Here is a 22,914-nt window from a genome sequence, read left to right as displayed (position 1 = left end):
AAAAATTGCTGTATTCATAGTTAGCAAGATAAATTCAATACTTGCCCTGTTTAGAAGAGTTTTTGTAATTCTGTTTTCCAGGCATTATCGGTTGGAATCTTTCCTTATGTGCTGAAGTTGTTACAGAGTTCTGCTCGTGACCTTCGACCTTTGCTCGTATTTATATGGTCGAAAATTTTGGCTGTTGACAGTGTAAGTATTATTGTTTGTGTTTGTACTGTTTTATGGTTTGAGGATGGGTTCTTGTCTTGTAAGAAGTGAGAGAACCCATAGCATTTTAAGACATTTAACCGTTTAGCATTCAGATTTTTTTTTTATCAAATGTTATGCTTATTTATTCACATTGTTTTAAATTGATCATGCATTATCGTGTAGCATCAAGATTTCAAATAAGGTTTTACTTTTAGGGTAGGGCATTGTAGGGTAGGTTTGAGAAGCCAAATCTCACTGGTTTGAACTTAAAACTCCATTTAGCACCGCATGAAGACTACAAATAAAATTATGTGTGTCTGTGTGCATATATATGTGTGTCTGTGTGTGTGAAAAGAAAAAAGAGAAAATGTGCATTGGATATAAAAAATAAAGGCTTTTTTATGAAAAGTAACAATAGATATATACAATTAGATGACCTGAGGTAGAATTAAGAGGTATAAAAGTCATTATTTTGAATTGTTAAAGAGATTCAAAGTCTTTCCGGTATCATCAAAAGCTGTTCACTGGTTTCATTCAAAGCCAGTGAACAGCTTTTGACAATACTGGTATGATTTTGAATCTCTTTAACAATTCAAAATAATGACTTTTATACCTCTTAATTCTACCTCAGTTCATCTAATTGTATATGTCTATGTTACTTTTCATAAAAAACCTTTATTTTTTATATCCAATGCACATTTTCTCTTTTTTCTTTTTAGTTTTCACCTATTTATACCACGTGTAGTCTCTTTTCTCTTTGAAATCTATTTCTATTATATATATATATATATATATATATATATAGTTTAAATTAAATAAATTCCTGTGTGGTAACTGAACTGGTATAGGTTCTTTCACTTTTTTTTTATTCATAAAGTCAGGTAGCAATTTAGAATAAGGAAATAAAGCTTTTGCTGGTTACTTTTTCCCTTTCTTGGTGATCTGTTGCCAGTTTCAACTGGTGAGGGCTATCCAAGATGAGTGAAGATTACAGTCTCAGCAGTTACAACTGATTAACCTATGCCCACCAGGAACATAATTACCATTGATTACTGTGTGGAGATTTGATTGGAGTCTTGGTAATGGAGAGGTGATGTACTTGTAGGCAAGAGTTATGCACTCTGCTTGCTTTTCATATGAGCTAGCTGATGGTAGGAGCTGAAAGGAGATATGTCAAGTGTAACTATTTGCAATCATGGAATGGCTTGTCTTTTTTTAATTTTTTTTTATACTGCATTTGAAGCCAGTGAAACTTATATATTTGATGGCTGTCTACTCATGGAACAAATATGTATATTACTGATAATGAGAAAACATATCGTTAGCAATTGCTGTGCAAAAATTAAATTCAGAGCAGTTTGCATGTCACCAATATGATTCTCATTATGAAAGCTAAAGAAACCAGAGATAAGCTGAAGCAAGATGTCTCAACAATGTTAACAGGTGTATTGAACAGGTTTTGGTGTAAAGAGAACCAGTACAACATGTGTGTTGTCATTAATTTAATGTGTTCTGTGAGAGCGCGTATAAAGTAAGTATATCAGAGGGCAAGGTATATTTAACATTAAAATATATTTTTTGGAAAGTAACAAGTATTCATAAGAAGCAATACGAATTATTTTTTAGTTTGTGTGTGAATGTTTAACAATTGGTGTAGCAAGACGTGAATAAATTTCTCATGACTTATGATGTATTTCATTTGGGTGGCTTATATGCTGTAGAATGGAAACATATAAATGAAATGAGTTGCATGGCGTTTGTAGTTAACACAGTAATAGTCAAATAGCAGAAAGGGTGACACAGCATGTGTTGAGCGGTGTGTGTGAGAGGGGTCCGTAGCATGATAACCAGTCTGATACCAGGGTTCTCACCACAGAATAAGAAATATCAATTAGAGGGTTGGCGTCAGGCCAGTGAATGAGAATGGCAGTGTATCTGAGACTGACAGGCCAGGGTCCAATGAGATTGAAGCGGATGTGATGGAAGTGTGTGTCTGGTGAGCAGGAGATGATGAGGGGTATGCAAATGAGTATGCACCGTTGACATTGGGCAGTGGAGGCAAAGAGTAAGCAGGGCTTCAAAAACAGCTTATCGATGAGTCAGTGGGATGAAGAGACGAGGTGAATTTGTTGAGACATCACACAGGATCTGCAAAGGTTGGCACAGGCAAGTATGGAATTTGCACATTGCAAATTTAGGTGAAGAAATCATGAGTGAGTCCAGAGGTGAGAGGTTGCTGATGAAAGGACTAATACAGCACCGATTGCAGTGTCTGATGCATTAACCACAAGTAAAAGCTTCAGTGTGCAAGAAGGGATACTGTAGAGAGAGTGAAATGGTGTCGTTCATTATGCATAGGTTCTTGAGAAGCTCAGTGAGTGGAGAATGAATTGACGATAGAAGGTAAATCGAGGCAGTGGCACATCTGATGAAAAGTCGGAAGAGGAATGTCCTCAATACCATGAGTAAGCAATAAGAATTATTTTTTACCTTGTGTGTGAATGTTAAACAATTAGTGTAGCAAGTCACGAAGAAATATGCTGCAGAATGAAAACAGATATAAGTGAAATGAGTTGCACAGTGTTGGTAGGGTACACTGCAATAGTCACATATCAGAAAGAGTGATGTTGCCACTAGAGCTGTCAAATTCGCAACTCCCTAAGCTGGTGCTGAACATAGAAGATGTGCCATGTTGAAGAAAGTGATGTTGCTTCCTCGATGTCAATTCTCCAACTGATTTAGCTATTTGAAAAAGGCATGTATATTGTTGGGCAGAAGTTGCCACATGTCTTTCCACAGCCAGCTCTAATTGGATGGAGTGGCCATAGCGTGACTGTATTATGCCACCACGACAAAATAGCTCTTTTCGTGTCACTACAAGTTTGATATAGAGATAATTATGTAATGTTTGCTTTTGTAACAAGATACAAAGAGGATACAGCTGGATGGTTTATTCACTATGATGCTGTTAGATGGTTTAATATTTTATTGAGTGGGTAAAATTAACCATGTATAATTTTTCATTGTCTGATTTGCTATTTGTGTATATTTTAAATATTTATCTCTGTTGTAGTCTTGTCAGACAGAGTTGGTCAAAGACAATGGTCATAACTATTTCCTCTCGGTGTTGAGTGACCAGTGTATGTCAGTAAGTATATGTTTTTCTTTCTTTCTTTTGAAATTTGTGTGTCAATAACCGAATGGCAAATGACTTAGGTCTTGAGTGACGTGCTCTTCTTGTTTCGTTAGAGTGAGATGTATAAAGAAAGGTATTCTACCGTAAAAACCCATGTAATTTGTGCACCTGTGTAATTTATGCAGGTGATTTTCAGGATAAAAATTGTTAAAAAAAGCTTATCCTGATGTAAAATTTGCACCCAAAAGTTTTCAGAATTGCCGATATGGCCAGGGGAAAATGGTTTTCAATTTAGTTGTATTTAACATAATTTCACTTACTTATGATTAGATTTTATTAAATTTTCATTAAATAAAATTAATTTCTGTTTAACAAGCATCACATTAAAAGCTATTAAATTACAAAGTGTTTGCGTTGACTTCTATATAAATAAAATCCGTTTTGCTCACTCGGTATACCCTCCCCCTGAAGTAGTATTTCACAAATTGTGAGCAGACGATAGCTGTATGTATGTATATATATATATATATATATATATATATCATTATCATCATCATCATCGTTTAGCGTCCGCTTTCCATGCTAGCATGGATTGGACGGTTCAACTGGGGTCTGGGAAGCCAGAAGGTTGCACCAGACCCAGTCTGATCTGGCAATGTTTCTACGGCTGGATGCCCTTTCTAACGCCAACCACTCTGTGAGTGTAGTGGGTGCGTTTTACGTGCCAGACGAGGCTGGCAAACGGCCACGATCGGATGGTGCTTTTTACGTGCCACTGGCACATATATGTATATGTGTGTGTGTTTGTGTATGTATATATGTGTGTGTATTTGTGTATGTATATGTGTGTGTGTGTGTGGTGTGTGTATTTGTGTATGTATATGTGTGTGTGTGTGTGGTGTGTGTGTTTGTGTATGTATATGTGTGTGTGTGGTGTGTGTTTGTGTATGTATATATACGTGTGTGTGTGTTTGTGTATATATATATATATATATGTGTGTATATATATGTGTGTGTGTGTATATATATATATATATGTGAAGGCGTGTCGCTTAGTGGTTAGGGGCATTCGGCTCACGATCGTAAGGTTGTGAGTTCAATTCCCGGTGATGCATTGTGTCCTTGAGCAAGACACTTTATTTCACGTTGCTCCAGTCCACTCAGCTGGCAAAAGTGAGTTGTACCTGTATTTAAAAGGGCTGGTCTTGTCATGCTCTATCTCACGCTGAGTCTCCCTGAGAACTACGTTAGAGGTACACGTGTCTGTGGATTGCTCAGCCACTTGCACGTTAATTTCACGAGCAGGTTGTTCCGTTGATCAGATCAACTGGGACCCTCGTCGTCGTAACCGACGGAGTGCTCTTATATATATATATATATATATATATATATATATATATATATATATATATAATGTGTTTGTATATATATATATGTGTGTATATATATCTATATATCTTTCTATATACTCGTGTGTATATATATATATAATATATATATGTGTGTATATATATATATATATATATATATACACATACATGTGTGCTTCCCTTTCTCTCTCACATACACTTACAGATGTGAATACACAGGAAAAGTTAAGGATTATCAATAGAAATAAGCTGATAAATATGCACAGGTGTTGCAAATTAAGTTTAATTACCAATAAATACCAGCTTGGATGATACTTTAGTCAACTGAGAACAATATGTGAAATATGGCCCAGACTGTGATTACCAGCTTGTATGTCAGACTTCAAATGTAGTTAACCATTTAATGATTTTAGAAAAAGGAAGCATTATATTTTTTCATTCTGGAAACGTGACTCACGTAATTTACCCACCTATTAAAGTTTATTTTTATTTTTGCAAAAAAGTGTGTAAATTATGTGGGTTTTTATGGTACATTGAAACCACTTGCTCCAATATGGGCAAAAAATGAGTAGCTGTATGTGGTTACCCAACCTGCTGAAGATAGCAACCAAAACTCTCTCCTTGTGCTCTACTATCTAAAATCAAAAAATAATGGAGGACCTGTAAATCTAGAGTGATGTAGTCCTGGATAGGTTATACTTTAAAGATGTGAATGATAGCATCATTGGTTATAGGTTTCCAATGAGCTAATAAACTAGTTCACTGTATTTATGATAGCAGGAGTAACAAGGGGTTAGTTGTGCAACTTGGGTGGAGCAAATATTGCAAGGAATTTCATTTGAAATCATCACTTTAAGAGGTCTTAGGTCTGCTTGATCAAATCTGACCTGCTCTAAACAATTTGTTCCAAAAATATATTCAACAGTTTGAAGTTATAAAGGTACTCTAATTCAACTTAAGCTCACTCTATAGACCCATTTCGCTTGTTCACATAATCACTTTTCATTCACTCTATGCTAATAATTTAATGTAATCTCTTTTCTTGTTCTAAGAGCAGCTGAACATGCTCTGAAATGCATAAGCTTTGATTAATGTGGAAAGTTCATAAAATGATGAAATCAATCTGAGAACAGACAAAATTCAATGATGTTGCATATATAAAATCATTGCAATGGAACTGGATTGAGGTGTCTGAAGAATGAAAAACCCCCAACAACTCGTATGTCCCACTCTACCCCTTCCTCTCTCCATCTATACTCTCACTCTGCCCCCTCCCTCGTTCCCTCCATAGTCTCACTCTGTTCTCCCTCCCTCAATAGTCTCACTCTCCTTCTACAATCTCCCTCTATCCTTTCCCCTTTATGTGTTTGGAGAACCAGGATTGTTGACAGAAGTAAGAACTGTATGCATTTGGTAAATCTAAAGTAAATTTTCCTTTTTTCTCTCTTCTCTCTTTCTTAGTCAGAGCATCGGACAATGGCTGCATTTATTTTAGCAACAATTGTTAATAATTATCCCCAAGGACAGGTAAATATTTCTAGTTTATTTCTCCTGTAGATAAATCTAACCAATCTTAATTAATAAAAAAAAAAAAATACAAAAACCGAAGCAAACCAAACCTTATGTTGTTTGTGATCAATAACATCATTAGTTAGAGGTTTACAAGGTAGCCGTTACTGGTTCACAATATTTATGATGGTATGAACCAGTCAAAGCAACAGAACAAATACCACAAGGGTTTTCATTGGCCATCATTAATTTAATGACTTGTTCAATGTTGTTTACATTTTCACTGAAACACATTACCTAAAGATACACACATACATATAGTGCACACGTTCATTCACATATATGTGCACACACATATACTCGCATACACACACACACACACGCGCGCATGCATACATGTTGGACTTTCTGCACATTTTTATTTTCTGTCTACCAAGTTCCACTCCCAAAGCATTAGTCAGCCCAAAGATGGGGTAGAAAACAAGCTGAGCGTGACTTACAGTATCGAACCATGTGGTTGTGAAGTGAACTTCTCAGTGATGCAGCTATGTCGACACTCATTTCCAATGCTCTAAATGTCTATTTCACAAATATTTTTACGTTTATAACGAAGTGCATTGAGAATAAAACTAGTACACTGCTCAAAAATACTCAGTAGTGTTCGCGTGTGACTGAGTTATTTCCCTTGTCAGCAACGCTTAACCTGCTTTTCGTTTGTGATGAGAATGAATATATAAATGCCAGACAAAGAAACGGAGTATTGGGCTTGATATAATTGACAAAATCTCTTGAAGATGATGCTCCAATATAGCTACAGTCCATTATTTAAATCGGTTATAAAATCAAAGAACATAAATTGTCAACTAACGATTGCAGTAAAAGTGGAATGGTGAATATAGAGCTACAAATTATTGAAGCATTGATTTGTGGGTTTGTGTTCTGTCACTGGATTTATTGTAGGTCTAGCCAGCTATTAATGTTCTTTATTTTCCTAGTAAGAGCAGAATTATATAGCTCAATGCATTAAGCAGCATTAGAGAAACTATGTAGTTGTAACCTGTTTCATTAACTGATTAAGTTGAACTCAAATTCTCCTAGCAGCTAAAAGAAAACACAAACCATTCATGTAGTCAGGTGGTCATATCCAGGCCTCACTAAGTTACTTAGTCTCTTGAAAACTTCAGTTCCTCAACATTGGATACCAGCAATACTGTAATTATCATAATTATCGTTTTCTGTCAAAGTTTGGATGATAATATCTTGGTATTTGTGACTCTTCATTATCTGCTAAGCACAAACATTAGAGAAAACTACCAATTTTAGTTGTCTCTTAGTTTTATGTCCAGAGTTACTGCTCCCTGTGACAGGCTTCTGGAGTTCATATCTTTTATGTATTTTCTTTTTATCTTATTCATAATCACCATTCTTTACTTTGCAGAAAGCAACGTTCCAAGGTAATGTGATTTCCATCTGTCTTGAACAGCTTCATGATTCTAACCCACATTTCAGGCAGTGGTTAGCTCTGTGTCTTGGAAAGGTAATTCTTACACTTTTAAAGCTTTATTGCACTTATTTATACAAATTCTCTCTCTCTCTCTCTCTCTTTCCCAGTTGTTGTTACTTCCTTTATCTCCTCACTGTATTATTTTTACTTTTTCTGCTCTTGCCATCTGTCAAGTTAAAAAATACAAAATCATTGTTTCTAACATAGTCACAAGGTCAGCAGTTTTGAGGATAAGAATTTAATCAATACAACTTATCCCGGTATTTGACTAGTACTTTATTTTATCGACCCCTGAAAGATGAAAGGAAAAGTGGACCCCAGCAGAATGTAAAGAGCCAGAAGAAATACTGGAAAGCGTTTTTTCTTATTCGCTAATGTTTTGCCAGCTACGGCCACAAATGATTCTGTTGCCTAGTCCCACATCAAGCTCTTTATGTTTTGAGTTCAAATCCCGCTGAGGTCAGCTTTGCCTTTCGTCTTTTCAGACTTTATTAAATAAAGTACTTATCAAGTAATGGGTTTGATGTAATTGATTAACCCTCTCTCTTTAATTTTGCTGGCCTTGTGCCAAAATTTGAAACATTGTCATTGAAGGAAGAACTGTTAGAACATTGGGAAAAGTGCTTTGGATTATTTCTTCATATTTCTTGCACCTCTTTGCATTCTAAGTTCAAATCCCACTCAGGTCAACTTCGCTTATTCATCTTTTCAAGATCAATAAAATAAAGAAATCAACTTGTACCCTCCCCTCAGAATTGTGTCTAATAATTGTTATTCTCATCACCAGTTGGTAGAAGGGCAATGGACTGGCAGAAAGAATACAGCATTGGTGGAGTACTTTCTGGGATATTGTCTCCTTCCACTAAAAAAAAAACAAAAAATATAAATTGCATTCTTCTTGTGTCCCACTGTTAAAAATCAAAATTATTTGGTGGCAAAAATGGCTGATCTTGTACCAGACAAAAAATATTCTCTGTTAACATATTGGTCTGGGTTCTAATTCTGTCTATGTTGACCTTGCTTTTCATCTCTTTGTGGGATATGAATTCCCGTAATATCCTATTGTTGAATTAGCTATATTGCTTTCCTAACCACTTTTATTTCAATTTGTGCTTTTAATGAGTTCAGATTTCCCTGAGAAGCGAATAATCATATATTTCATGCTCTTAGATGAACCTGCTGAATTTTCATTGTCCGATAAATTGTCTTAAGATATTCATTATGGTTCTCTGTGCCCTGAGGTTAAATAGTATCAAGGTCAAGTTTACCTTTAATGATTTCAGGGTCAATAAAGTATCAGTCTTGCACTAAGATTGATACTTCTTTCTAGAAGAAATGGGATTTGGTCAAACTTGAAGAAGAATGGGTTTGGCCAGATCAAAAAATACCCAAGATATGTCATGACAATATATGCCACGACCCAAGATATGTCATGCAATTGCATCAGGAGTTGATAACTAAAGGCAAGGCAGGACTTTTGTGAGGGAACAAGAGAAGAAAAGTGTTAAAGAAAAGCAACAGCATTATTTTCTTTCAGTGTCCCTGACTCTCAAATTAAAGGCAAAATCTCAAACTTTAGAATCTTCACTTTTCATTACAATTGAACTTAGTAGACTTTTCTATGGACTGAGTAATTTGTTGCTGATACTGTAGACCAACTTCTTACTGTTCTAGATTTTACCACTTACATTATACAGGGTGGCCCAAAAGTAGGTTTACAGTTATCATGTAGGTACTTTAAATTTCTTTTAAAACAGTTTATTACATTTAAATTTCTATCTTACAAACTGAAAAGGGAACTTGACAAAATTAACTAAATTAGCATAGAATAATGGTTTCATATTTTTTTATAATTAAGATCTAAACTGTTAATATATGAATGCAAAAAAGATAGCTACTGTAAAGCTACTTTTGGGCCATCCTGTATAAAGAATATTTATATTAATGACTCATTGTTAACTATAATACTTTTTGTCTCTCTTTCTTCCCTGCCACAGGTCTGGATGAACTATGAATCAGCACGATGGTGTGGAGTTCGAGACCTTGCACATGAAAAATTGAGCAACCTGCTCACTGATTCTGTACCTGAGGTAAGGCTATATCTTACTTATTTCGTTGGGATGTTTCTTTTTGTATTTTTCTCTTTGTTCTATTTTTTTTTAAAATTCAATTTTCTTCAAATACAATTGTCCTTTGGTTTACTTGGCTATGAATGGTTGATATGTCATTGCATGAGTTTCTTGCTATCTTCTAAGACCAGCTAACAAGGGACAAAGAAGCCTGTATGTGATTTCTCAATCTGCCAAAAATAACTGATTTTCCCTCAGATCAATCCTGTCATTTTCAAAAAAAACAAAACAAAAAAAAAACATGCAATTGGTAATGTAGTTCTAAATATCCATTAAAAGATGGAATGGTCATTGCTGAAATCTCTTTGGTCATGGATTTGATCAATCTAGGTTTACTTGAGGGAAAAATAACAGCAACAACAAGTCCATTCAAATTAGCAGTTGAACTTGTTATCTAATCAATGTTGCAGTCAAAAGTTTCTTTGGAAACATTCCATTGTCTTTAAAATAGAAATAGTAGTATTTGAAGCATATGACTTTTAGAGAAAGACTAAACAAATAGCAAAGCTGAACTGACATGTTGTACATATAGCATATAAGAACAGTAAATATTAGATGTTACTTTAAGATAGCACCTTCCCTATTGTTGTGTTTTAGGAAATGTTCAAACAGATCTGCTCAGGATTAAACAACAATATCTATATTACATTTTCCTTTCATTGTTCTTGTAGACAGTAAAATTATTGGTGTGAATCAATAAAAATCACTAGCAATGTGATCATTTTAAGTTGATCAAATAAATCTCATTTTATTTTCTTAATCATTTATTAGATTTTAAAAATTTATTAAACTTCTTTTATTAAAAAAATGCTTCTAGGTTCGTGCCGCTGCTGTGTACGCGCTGGGAACTTACATCAGCTGCTGTTCGTCAGCACGTAGCGACCACGCCAGCAACATAGACTTAGGTATTGGGATGAGTTTGACACACATAATACATGATGGAAGTTCTCTGGTGCGAAAGGTATATATTTTCTTTCTCGGATTTCATAATTTTCTACATGCATTATCACACCTGTCATTGCTGTTAGCTTCGCTGGTAAATAACGAGCGGCTAATTGCAAGAGCACAACATTTTTAAATTGAAAAAAACTTAATTTTGACTGGACAGATTTGAGAAAACCTCTGGCCACCCTTTTGAATTAGAAAAATTAAATTATAGAGTGTTATCTTGTAAGAGCAACATTTTCTAAGCTAATGATGGTCCAGCCAGATGTAGTGTTAGATTGACTGAAGCTTCTGCTGTTGTCATTGCTAGAGACTTTCTGATTTGGTCAGTATTGTGTACACAAAATCCTTTACGTTATTGACTACCTCTTCTAGAAATGGAAGATGTCAGAGAAAAAGATTGTCATCTCCTTATTTATATTTCTTTACATTTTTAGTTCTAGTTGTATTTATGTTGCCAAGCAATTTTTTTTGTGGTGATAAAAGTAAGTACTAATGGCCAGAGGTTAATTTAATTAATTAAACATTTTTCTAGCACATTTCTGGCTTTATGCTCAATGTAAGAATTCATTATTAAGAGCTTTGTTTTTATTAAGACTGTTATACATGTTGCTGACCCATGTGGTTATGATCTCTGTTTCCAGGAACTTGCCGTTGCTTTGGGTGGTCTAGTGCAACAATTTGAGTCTCCATTTGTTGCTGTGGCATCTCAGATGTTAGGAGAAGAACGACTGCGGGAGAAGAATACCCCTATGATAGCCGCTGTGACACCTGGAGGGTGGAATGTTGTCACACCAGTATCTTCAGGTTTATATCTTTACATTTGAATTTAGATTAAATGAAAGAAAGAAATTGTTTTTTAAGATGAGACCTTTTGTCTTTGACATAAGGGTCCAGGACTATTGACTCTTTGGTCATCAGTTTTATTTGTCAAACTGTTGACAGGTTCTGTTCCAAAATTGTGTGATAAAGAGTGCAGTGTTTTGTAAATGAAATTCATCTCTGTTTTGTCTGATAAAATACGAGGTGTTATCAAAAAGGTTTGGACTCATCATCATCATTATCGTTTAACGTCTGCCTTCCATGCTGGCATGGGTGGGACAGTTTGACAAAAGCCGACCAGAGAGAAGCCTACTCCAGACTTCTGTAACTGTTTCGGCAGGATTTTTACAGCTGAATGCCCTTCCTAACACGAACCACTCAGCAGAGTGGACTTAATGCTTTTTATGTGGCACAAGCAAGGTCAGTTTTGGCAAGGTTTTTACAACTGGATGTCCTTCCAAATGCTAACCACTTTACAGTGTGGACTGGGTGCTTTTAAGTGGCATCTGCACTGACAGGGTCTCCAAGTACTTGCAAGACAAAAGAAATCTCTTTCAAGAGGGAAGAGGAGGTGATCTTGTGTCGAATGATAAAAGGTTATAGAGAGACAAAAAAGGTGTCTGGCTATAGAGGAGATACAAGGTTACATGGCTGGAGAGAAAGAGAGATCAGGAATGAAGACAGAAATAGGTACACTGCCACAAAAGAAATGCATGGTTACCCAACTTGAGGGAAGTGCAGGAGAAGGAGAGAGAGTGGCAGGATATAGATGGTGACAAAGTACTGGACATACTCACATGGAACGGGGATCAGAATATAAATGGAATGGTTGAGTAAAGGAAGAGAGATATAGATGGTGACAAGTGCCAGGGCATACTTTTGAGGTTTGAACACCATAATATTAGTGGAAGGATATTGCAAAGGAAGGGAACAGGGCTGTGAGGACAGGATTGGGGAGTGAGAGCTAGGCATAGTGTATGAAGGAGAAAATGTGAGGAAGAGAAGAGATGTAGATTGGTTTGTTAGGGTAGGGTGTGTGAAAAGTTTTCTTGCTACATGTGAGTAGAACACACAAGTCGGGGGCTAGCCGATAGCAATGATACAGTGAGACAGGACGTGTGGGTGGAACACATAGATAAGAAGCTAGTGGAGAACAATGATATAGTTGCACAGGGTTAAAAAGACAGGATTGGGGAGTGGGAGGTAAGCCTGGTGCATGAAGTGGAAATGTGAGGAAAAGAAGATATGTAGAGATGTAGTTTGGTTTTTGTTGTGGTAGAGTGTGTGAGAAGTTTTCTTGTTAAGTGAAGGTGGGGGACACAGCGCTTCTAGTTTTGCTGATTTGGGTGGGTCTTCTTAAGAACTTCATATCACCAGACATCTTGGCCCATTGTCATTTCCTCTGTGAGGCTCAACATTCCACTTACCACTTCATCCCATGTCTTCCTAGGTCTCACTCTTCCACTGGTACTATCCACTTTCAGTGATCGGCACTTCTTTATACAGTTGTCTTCATTCATACGCATCACATGTCCAACGTAGTCTTCTCTCTTGCATGCTACATTTGATTCCTCTTATGCCCAACTTTTCTCTCAGTACATTTACACTTTGTCATACATGCGCACTAATGTTGCACATCCAACAGAGCATACTACCTTCATTTCTCTTGTCTTCACATATCTTCTGCATTCAGAGCCCATGTTTCACTACCATGGAGTATAGCCATTCACATACAAGCGTCATATAGTCTACCTTTCACTCTGAGAGAGGGTCCTTTTGTTGCCAACAGAGGTAATAGCTCTCTGAACTTTCTCCACCCTGTTCTTATTCTAGAAACAATACTTTCAGAGCATCCTCCACCATTACAAATTTGGTCACCTTGGTGACAGAAATTATCTACAACCTCAAGAGAGCCTCCTGGGCATCTGCGAGAATCTAAATCCCATGTGCTCTTAGTATACTTATACTTTTATTTGTTTCAATCATTTGACTGCGGACATGTTGGAGCACTGCCTTTAGTTGAACAAAATGACCCCTGAACTTATTTTTTGTAAGCCTAGTACTTATTCTATCGGTCTCTTTTGCTGAACCCTTAAGTTACGGGGACGTAGACACACTAACATTGGTTGTCAAGCGATGGTGGGAAACAGACACACACACACACACACATATGACGCACTTCTTTCAGTTTCCTTCTACCAGATCCATGCACTTTCCCTAGGTGCTATGCAGTGGGACTAAACTCAGAACCATGTAGTTGGTAAGCAAGCTACTTACCACACAGCCACACCTGCTTATTGTACTTATTGTTCCTGCACATCTGCCACATACGAAGACGACTTTATTTGTTAATCTACCTGTGATTCTACTAACTGCATTTTTTATGTGTCCATAGTTTACACTATGTGCAGCGAATGGAATTTCTTCCAACTCCTTTCCTACATATTGAGTGCAGCCATTTACCTGATTAAAAGAGAGTTTTATCTTTCTTACTAAAAACAACTTTGCTCTTTGCTAGGTTAACTTTAAGGCCCTTTGATTCCAGGTTTTGTTTCTGTACCTGGAATTTCTTCTCCAATTCTGCTAAAGCTTCTGCAATAAGAGCAAGATTATCAGCATATAGCAGTTCTCATGGGCATCTAGTTTTGAATTCCTCTATTATGGCCTGGAGGGCTATAATGAATAAGAGTGGGCTGAGAACTGAGCCCTGGTGAACCTCTACCTGTATACTAAATTCATCACTGTATTCATGACTGACTCTCACCTTACTGACAGCACCACTATACATGACTTGCACTGCTCTAACAAGCCACTCCTCTACTCCTAACTTCCTTAGAGATCACCACATAACGGAGTGGAGAACTGTTGAAAGCTTTCTCCTGGTTGATGAAGGCTAAGTACAATGGTTTACTTTTGGCTAAATACTTCTTCTGCAGCTGTCTCACTAGGAAGATGGCATCAGTGGTACTCTTCCCAGGTACAAAACCAAACTGCATCTCATCTAGTTTAATTCTATTTCTAATCAATTGAGCTATAACCTTCTCAGTAACTTTCATGACTTGGTCTAGCAACTTAATGCCTGTGTAGTTGTTTCTACCTAAGGCATCACCTTTGCCCTTGTAGCAGTTAACACACCAGTTATTGGGGATGGTGCCTTCCTGAATAACCTGATTAACTATATGGGTGACTAAGCTGTATCCTACACTACCGGAAGTTTTAATCATCTCCAATGATTCCTGATGGTCCAGGAGCTTTTCCTGTCTTCATGTCCTTAATTCCCTTATTTATTATGCTGCTATCAACTCTGATGGCTGGTTTGATATTTGGTAGACTTTGCTTCTCCTATTCATTTTCCACATTTAGTAACCTTTCATAGCGACACTTCCATGCATCTTTCTTCTCTGACTCACTTAGTGCAAGCATACTATTATCCATTTGCACACTTTACTCACCCACCACGTTTCTATTCTCTGATACACTACTTTGCAATCCTGAACATCTGTCTCTGATCCTCATCTTGTAAAACATTTGCAAATCTCTTGCCTTCAGTTACTCCTTTTGCTACGTATACCTGATGCCTGGCTGTCCTTCTGACTACCTGATATAATTCTCTGCTTCCGTTGTTTTCTCCAGTCTTTCCAGGCCTGTCCTTTTTGCTTATATAGCACTGCCAACTTCCTTGCTCCACCACCATGTCACCCTTGGTCTAGCTGGGACTCTGCACCAAACACAGGTTTCATTCATAACCCTCAGTAGATTGTCCCACAAAAAATTCCAATTGTCCTCTAAGCTATATGTCCCCAACTCTTCCTCTTTTTGTCAAAAGCTTTAAATTTTTGTCTGTTTGCTCGGTTTTTGGGCTTCCATAGTCTTCTCTTCCAGACTGGTTTATTTCTATGAGTCTTTCTAACTCTAATTCTGAAGTCACTAACTAGTGACCTATCTTGGGTTGTACATTCTTTACCTGGAAAATACTTTGCATTTTCAAGCATCCATCTGTCTTGTTGCCTGGTGTCACCATCCATCTGTTGCCTGGTGTCACCATCCATCTGTCTTGTTGCCAGGCAACAAGACAGATGGATGCTTGAAAATGCAAAGTATTTTCCAGGTAAAGAATGCAAAGTATTTTCCAGGTAAAGAATGTACAACCCAAGATAGGTCACTAGTTAGTGACTTCAGAATTAGAGTTAGAAAGACTCATAGAAATAAACCAGTCTGGAAGAGAAGACTATGGAAGCCCAAAAACCGAGCAAACAGACAAAAATTTAAAGCCTGGTAGTCCATCTGGCTTATGTGCTCACCAGGCTGATAAGTGCTTAGGTGGCTGGCTAGCGTTTTGAAGTTTGTATTGCAGATCATGAGATCATTTGCATCACAGAACTCCAGCAGTCTAGTTCCCTCCTCATTTCTAGGTCCAAAACCATAGCCCCTATGCACTCCCTGGAATCCATGGGGATGCTGTCCAACATGTCCATTGAAGTCATCAGCCACAATAACAAAGTCTCTGTCATTTGTCATTGAAGTGGACTGCAAAAGGACCTCATAGAATTGGTCATGTTGCTCATCAGTCAGCCCAGACTGAGGAGTGTAGGCAGAGATAAATGTAACTGTTAATCTACCTATGATAAGTCTCATCTTAATTACCCTATCACATTCTCTGACTGTCTCAATTACCTTATCTACTTTCTTTTCTGCTAACAGTATGCCTACACCACCTACTCCATCCTCCCTGCCAACCCAGAAGAATTTGAATCTCTGTCTTTTACCCGTGAGGAATCCAGCTGAGGCTCCCCTCCATCATACTTCTTACACACCACACATCAACATGGCGTTGCTCCAACATTTCAATAATCTCCCCACTCTTTCCTTTCATTGTGCCAACATTGATGGTAGTGGCCCTGAGGCCGAGTATTTGGGAGTGGTGATGGGAAGGTAGTTGTGGAAATTTTGTCATCACCTGAAATGAAGGTCTGCGAAAATGCTTGCCAGCTAGCATAGTGCTTTGGTACATAGTTTATTCAGTGAATTACAATGAATCACAGTCCCCCCCCCCTCATCCCAACATCTAGAGCAAGAGCCAACAAATGGGTATGAGAATAGGGTGGTTACACAGAGCAGTTTAAGTATTATATGTCTAAATATTCATATATGACGTACCTTTAACGGCACTCATCAGGCCACCTGTATGAGGGTATAATCAAAATATGTATTCACACACACAGCACCTGAAGCATATGAGTTGCCAGGTGAAAATGTTAATGTACAAATTAAAATGGTGGTGATGGGGTGGGGTAGATGGGCATAACGAACGTGCAAAATGGATGTTGAGCTCAGTCCTTGTGCAATCTAAGTTTATGCACTGCATTAGCTAGATGGGCTCAGAAGAAAAGCTGTAGTATTTGATTATTATTAAAATTTAAAATATCAATGCTAAATCAATATACTTGTACATTTTAATTGTTAAATTTATCACATAAGCATTTTGCAGTGAAATTGATATGAAATTACATGTAGCCTTGGCAACTAGATATTGAAAGAACTGGGGGAATCCTAGATTCATTGCCTAAGTCACATTTGAATAATAATAACAATAACTTAGCTGTTGATTCAAGAAAGAGCAAGCGAGCAAGTTGTTGATTCATGAACGACAACCTAAATTTTAACATGGTCTCCTTCAAAATAGTCACTTTGCACAGTAATACACCAGTCCCAGCATTCATGCCACTTTTGGAATCTGGCCTGACAGTCGTTTTCCATAAGTGAGTTGAAAACCTTCTGTGATTCACTCTGGATCTTGATAGTGGTGTTAAAACAGTGACCTTTGATCTGCAGTTTTTTCTTGAGGAAGAGATGGAAGTCTGCAGGTGCTAAATCTGGTGAATAGGGCAGGTGTGGAAGCAATAGATGTTGTTTTTGGTGAGAAACTCATGAGTGATGGGGGCTCAGTGACAGTGCTTTGTTGTTGTGAAGAATTTTATTCTTCGTGTTTCACAGATCTGGTCATTTTTGCTGAATGTTCTCGCTCAGACAATTCAAAGTGTCACAGTAGAATGCTCAGTTGATGATCTGGCCCTGGGGGATGAATTCTTGATGCACAATACTGTGAATGTTGTAAAAAATGATGAGCATGCTCTTGATTGAGCTGTGGCTCTGTCATACCTTCTTTGGTCATGGAGATGAAGGGCTCTTCCACTGTGATGACTGTTACTTCATCTCAGGGTCATATCCATAGACCCAATCCTTGTCACTGCTGATGATCCTCGATACGAAGGATGGGTCATCAGTGGCACACTGAAAGGAGATCTTGATAGACTTCAACACAATGCTCCTTCTGCTCAGTGATCAGCAGGTGGGGAGCAAACTTGGCAGAGACATGCTGCATGTTCATTTCAGATGTTAAGATTGCCTGCATACGACACACCACAACATCAGTAATGTCATTGATTGTCCTCTGACGATCCTCATGCACAAGCTGGTGTATTTTCTCCACATTTCCCGGGCTGACACTTATGGTAGGTCTTCTAGATCACCCATCATCTTCCAGGCATGTCCTTCTGCTTTTGAAGCACCTGTACCACTCGAAACATTGCCTCGTTGCTGTACACTTCCCAAAGTATGTTCAGTGTTTCTGTAGCAGACTTCCTAAGTTTAAGGCAAAATTTCATGTTGGCTCTTTGTTCCAGCTTCCTGTCCATGACAAAATCGCAAACTACAGCATACATGTGATCATAAAAATATCAATTTCACAACTAGCAGAGTAAACACAGTGATGTCACTCAGCACACTACCTCATGAAGGTCACTGCTAGCTCACTGCGTGTGCAAGTGTGTGCTACAAAACTAGTCCGGGAACATTTTGATACCACCTCATAATTGTAAACCTGTGAAACTCTGAAATCTTGAAGCTATCATAAGATTTTGTAATTGCTTATTGTTCTCATTTGCTTTCTTCCTACTTCTTCTTCAGACGGCTATCTGACACTACCTCTTGCTGGCATGAAACGTAGTGCCTCCCGGGGTAACTTAAAATCCGCAACTAGTCGTAAGTATTTTTTTCCCCTCCTACTTAAATGTTTATTCATCATTATTGTTATTATTTTAATGTTCACTTTCCCTGCTTGCATGGGTCAGATATTCATTCAAACAGATTTTCTATGGCCTGATGCCCTTCCTGTCACAAACTCTCAAGGATACATCAACTAGTGTGTATGTGTGTATATATATGATGAGCTTCTTTCAGTTTCTCTCTACCAAATTCACTCACAAAAAGCTTTTGGTTGGCCTGTTCAATCAAGTAAGCTATCAAGCTCATTAAATTAGCATGTAAGTGACTCAGTACTCAGATCCAGGTACCCTTAACTCCTGTGCTGTGTATTGGTTGGTATTTGGCCAGTCAGTAACTGCATAATTTTTCATACAAGGAATTTTACAGAGTATTTACAGCTTCTTCTCAGTGTAGTATATTTGAAAACATGATGCTGCACAAAGCGAGACACTGTGTTTCCATGTAGTCTGTACTGCTTCCCCTCTGCAAGGTGTTAATGTAATTCTCAGGCAAAATCAGCACGACAGGAGTTTCAGTACAATCTCCCCAATTTTACTCACAAGGCAAACAGAAAAAGACACTTGCCCATTATGCCAAGCACTGAACTCGAATATTGAATTTTGTGATTAAGATGTATAACTTGACTGTTCAACTATACTGCATTGACACAAAGGGTTCTTTAACCTTATGGAAAAACATGGGTGGTCGACAGTACACATTATTTTTAATTTTTATTTTATGTCTTGCTTTCTGTAAAAAAAAAGTGTCAATGCTTAAAGATTTCAAACAGGCCAATCACTAGTTTACATTTCTGATGTCAAGATTGACAAGGAAGTGCTCGTATAGGTGGAATATTTATTGCAAGTTATTTTTGTTTGAATGTACCAATTTATTGGTTTTCTCACAGATGTATGCATCCTTTTTCAATGTACTTTATTAAAAAGATAACCACATACATGCATAACAATGACATCCTTATAGTTTTTGTCTATTAAATTTCACTCATGAAGTTTTGGTCAAGGCAAAACTGATCAAAGACACTTTCCCAAGATGACGAACCCTGGGATTGAACTAGGAGCTCTATAGGTTTTATGATTGCTCCCATCTTCATGATCCAGCTGTTTTACATTCATATGGGGATTGGAATTCAGTTGTTTCCAGGAGGAGTGTGGTAAATGGATTTATGACTTGCACTGTTAACAGTGAATTAGTTTATTTTATCAATCTAAGCAAAGTTGACCATGGCAGGATTTGAACATGAAGAGCTTGAAAATAATGTATTCAGCCTTGACTGGTGGTAGGTAAGGTACCTCTCAAAGAAAAGGAGAAAATTGAAGTATAAAGATCTGCAAATAGAGATAACCTAAATGTTGGGGGCTAAAAACTGAAATGATCCCTATAATAATAATGAGTGCTTTGGGAATAATAAACAGAAATGAAAACAAATATACACACCCCACCCCATGACTTGCAGATATGCATAAACACAGAGAAAACAGCACTGCATGCGTATTATGTAGAGTACTGTCAAATACAGTAAAATCAACAAGTTTAAAACTAAAGACAGCAAAACTAAGACATCAAGGCACACTTAGTGGTGCTTTGCAGTGAACACACAATATGAATACAATTCGATACTACTAATAATGATTTCAAATGTTGGCACAAGGCCAAAGAGTTCAGGGGATAAGTCAATTACATCAATGCCAGTGGTCAACTGGTTGTTATTTTATCAATCTCTAAAGGATGAAACATGAAGTCAACATTGGTGGGATTTGAACTTAGAATGTAAAGATGGATGAAGTGACACTAAGCATTCTGCCCAGCATGCTAACGATTCTGCCAGTTTGTTACCTTATAAAAATAATCATAATAAGAGCACTCAGAGAGTGCAAATCTCCGCTAAGGCAACGATTAACCGGAGAGAATATCTGAAATAAACTTGACTGCTCTCACAAACGAGAATGCTAATAAGCTGAGTGCTCTCAAAAATTAAGTAAAATAATGGAAAAACAATCTAGAATCCTTGTCCAGTACCGGATCGATTCCCTACCTGAAAGTTTCATCTGAATCCATCCAGCGGTTCTTGAGATATCTTGTCCATGGACAAACAAACATGTCTGAAAACAATACCTCTGCCTTCACAAGGTGGAGGTAATAATAATAGTTTCAAGTTTTGGCACAAGGCCAACAATTTTGAGGGAGAGGGCAAGTCGATTATATCGTATCCAGTGCTCAGCTGGTACTTATTTTATTGACCCTGAAAGGATGAAAGGCAAAGCCAACCTCAGCGAAATTTGAACTCAGAACATGCAGACAGATGAAATTTCATCCAGTTTGCTAATGATTCTGCCAGCTTGCCACCTTAGAATAATAACAACAACAATAACAACAACATTAGTAGTAGTAGTCGTAGTAGCAGCAGCAGTAGTAGTTATTGTTTCTGATATAGGTGCTTTGCTAGAAATTTGTGAGAGAGGAACAGTTGATACTCTTGATCTCAGTATTTGACTGGTACTTTATTGACCTGCAAGGCTGGAAGGCAAAGGTGACCTTAGTGGAATTTGAACTCAGAACATAGAGTCAGAGAAAATACCACAAGTCATTTTGTCTAATTCACAAATGATTGTGCCAACTAAGACCTTATTATAAGTTCCAATTTAGGCGAGGAGTTATTTAATTACATTGACCATGACAGTTGACTGGTACTTTATTTTATTGATCTTTGGTTTAATTTGAACTCAGAACCTATAAAGAATTAGAACAAATACTGCAAGACATTTTCCCAATAATATAATAGTTTTGGCTTCCACTTTAATAAGTATAATTATAGATTTCTTTTAGTGAAGGCGCATGGCTCAGTGGTTAGAGCGTTGGGCTCACAATCATGACATAGTGAGTTCGATTTTTGGACTAGGCTGCATGTTGTGTTTTTGGGCAAGACACTTTATTTCACATTGCTCCAGTTCATTCAGCTGTAGAAATGAGTTGCAACATCACTGGTGCTAAGCTGTATAGGCCTTTGCCTTTTCTTTGGATAACATTGGTGGTATGGAGAGGGTAGGCTGGTCTGCGTGGATGATTGCTGGTCTTTCATAAACAACCTTGGAGTAACTTTCTAGGTGTAATCACATGGATTTCTTTTAATAATAATAATATTAATCCTTTCTGCTATAGGCACAAGGTCTGAAATTTTGTGGGTGCTGACTAGTTGATTGCATTAACTCCAGTGCTCAACTGGTATTTATTTCAATGACTCTGAAAGGATGATAGGTAAAGTCGACCTCAGCAGAATTTGAACTCGGAATATAAAGGTGGATGAAATGCCTCTTAGTATTTTGTCTGGTATGCTAATGACTCTGTCAGTTTATTGCCTTAATAATAATGGTAATAATTTGTTTTCATTGCTTTTTTTTCAGGACATGGGCTGTCAAGCAGCAACAGTATTTCAAATTTGGAGGGATTAATCATGCCAGACTCTGGTGGTGGGGCTACTGCGTCAGGCAGTGGCACTCTCTGTGTTGCTAACAGCGACCGCATCAGACGTACATCATCCAGCTCCAACCTCTCCACATGCACATCTATGGTGAACAATGTCTATGTTAGTGTTTGGCGCACGCTACTATTGCTCTCTTCCGACCCTCATCCCGAGGTTATGGAAATAGCAAAGATTGTTATAAATGACATCAAACAGAAGGTTGGTCCCCATAGAATTTGTTGATTATTGTTAGTTCATGTTGCTTTTCTCTATATGCATGTGTGTGTGTGGCAAGTTGTCTAGTTAGAGTAATTGCCATAACACAACCATCAAGTGACCTATAAATGTTTATTGAGCCTGTTTGCTTCTGTCTTTAAGCAAACCTATTCAATATACATACTTGTACATGTCTACACACACATACGCATACTTATATATCATTTGTCATCATTATCACCATCATCATCATTATTTTACATTTATTTCTCCATTCTTGCATGGATTGGGCAGGTCTTCTACACAATGTTTTACCATGTCTTTAGGCCTTCTTGTCATCTCCTTTGTGAGATTCAGCATTTAGATATTGATCTTCAAAACTTCTTCCTGTATCTTCCTTGGCCTTCCTCTTTCACAGATTTCTTTACTTGGATTGGTTGTCACCTCTTTACCTAATTGTTGTCCTTTATGTGCATCATTTTAGATTATATTATATATATATATAATATATATATATATATGCGCAATGGCCCAGGGGTTAGGGGAGGCTCGGACTCGCGGTCGCAGGA

General features: G+C 37.4%; 1 protein-coding gene across 2 annotated transcripts in view; it reads left to right on the top strand.

The window, feature by feature from the left end:
• LOC115223771 (regulatory-associated protein of mTOR) overlaps window positions 1–22,914 on the top strand; it is an 84,426-nt gene that overhangs the window by 25,606 nt on the left and 35,906 nt on the right. For both annotated transcript variants that reach the window (XM_029794432.2, XM_029794431.2), the window contains exons 12-20: window positions 82–192; window positions 3,266–3,340; window positions 6,160–6,225; window positions 7,646–7,744; window positions 9,709–9,801; window positions 10,658–10,801; window positions 11,430–11,592; window positions 18,574–18,648; window positions 22,071–22,348. In XM_029794432.2, coding sequence (XP_029650292.1) covers window positions 82–192; window positions 3,266–3,340; window positions 6,160–6,225; window positions 7,646–7,744; window positions 9,709–9,801; window positions 10,658–10,801; window positions 11,430–11,592; window positions 18,574–18,648; window positions 22,071–22,348 — 1,104 coding nt within the window. The remainder of the gene's footprint in view (window positions 1–81; window positions 193–3,265; window positions 3,341–6,159; window positions 6,226–7,645; window positions 7,745–9,708; window positions 9,802–10,657; window positions 10,802–11,429; window positions 11,593–18,573; window positions 18,649–22,070; window positions 22,349–22,914) is intronic.

The sequence above is a fragment of the Octopus sinensis genome, linkage group LG24, assembly GCF_006345805.1.
Source record: "Octopus sinensis linkage group LG24, ASM634580v1, whole genome shotgun sequence".
Classification (NCBI taxonomy): domain Eukaryota; kingdom Metazoa; phylum Mollusca; class Cephalopoda; order Octopoda; family Octopodidae; genus Octopus; species Octopus sinensis.
This window is presented reverse-complemented; position numbering and strand designations above follow the sequence as displayed.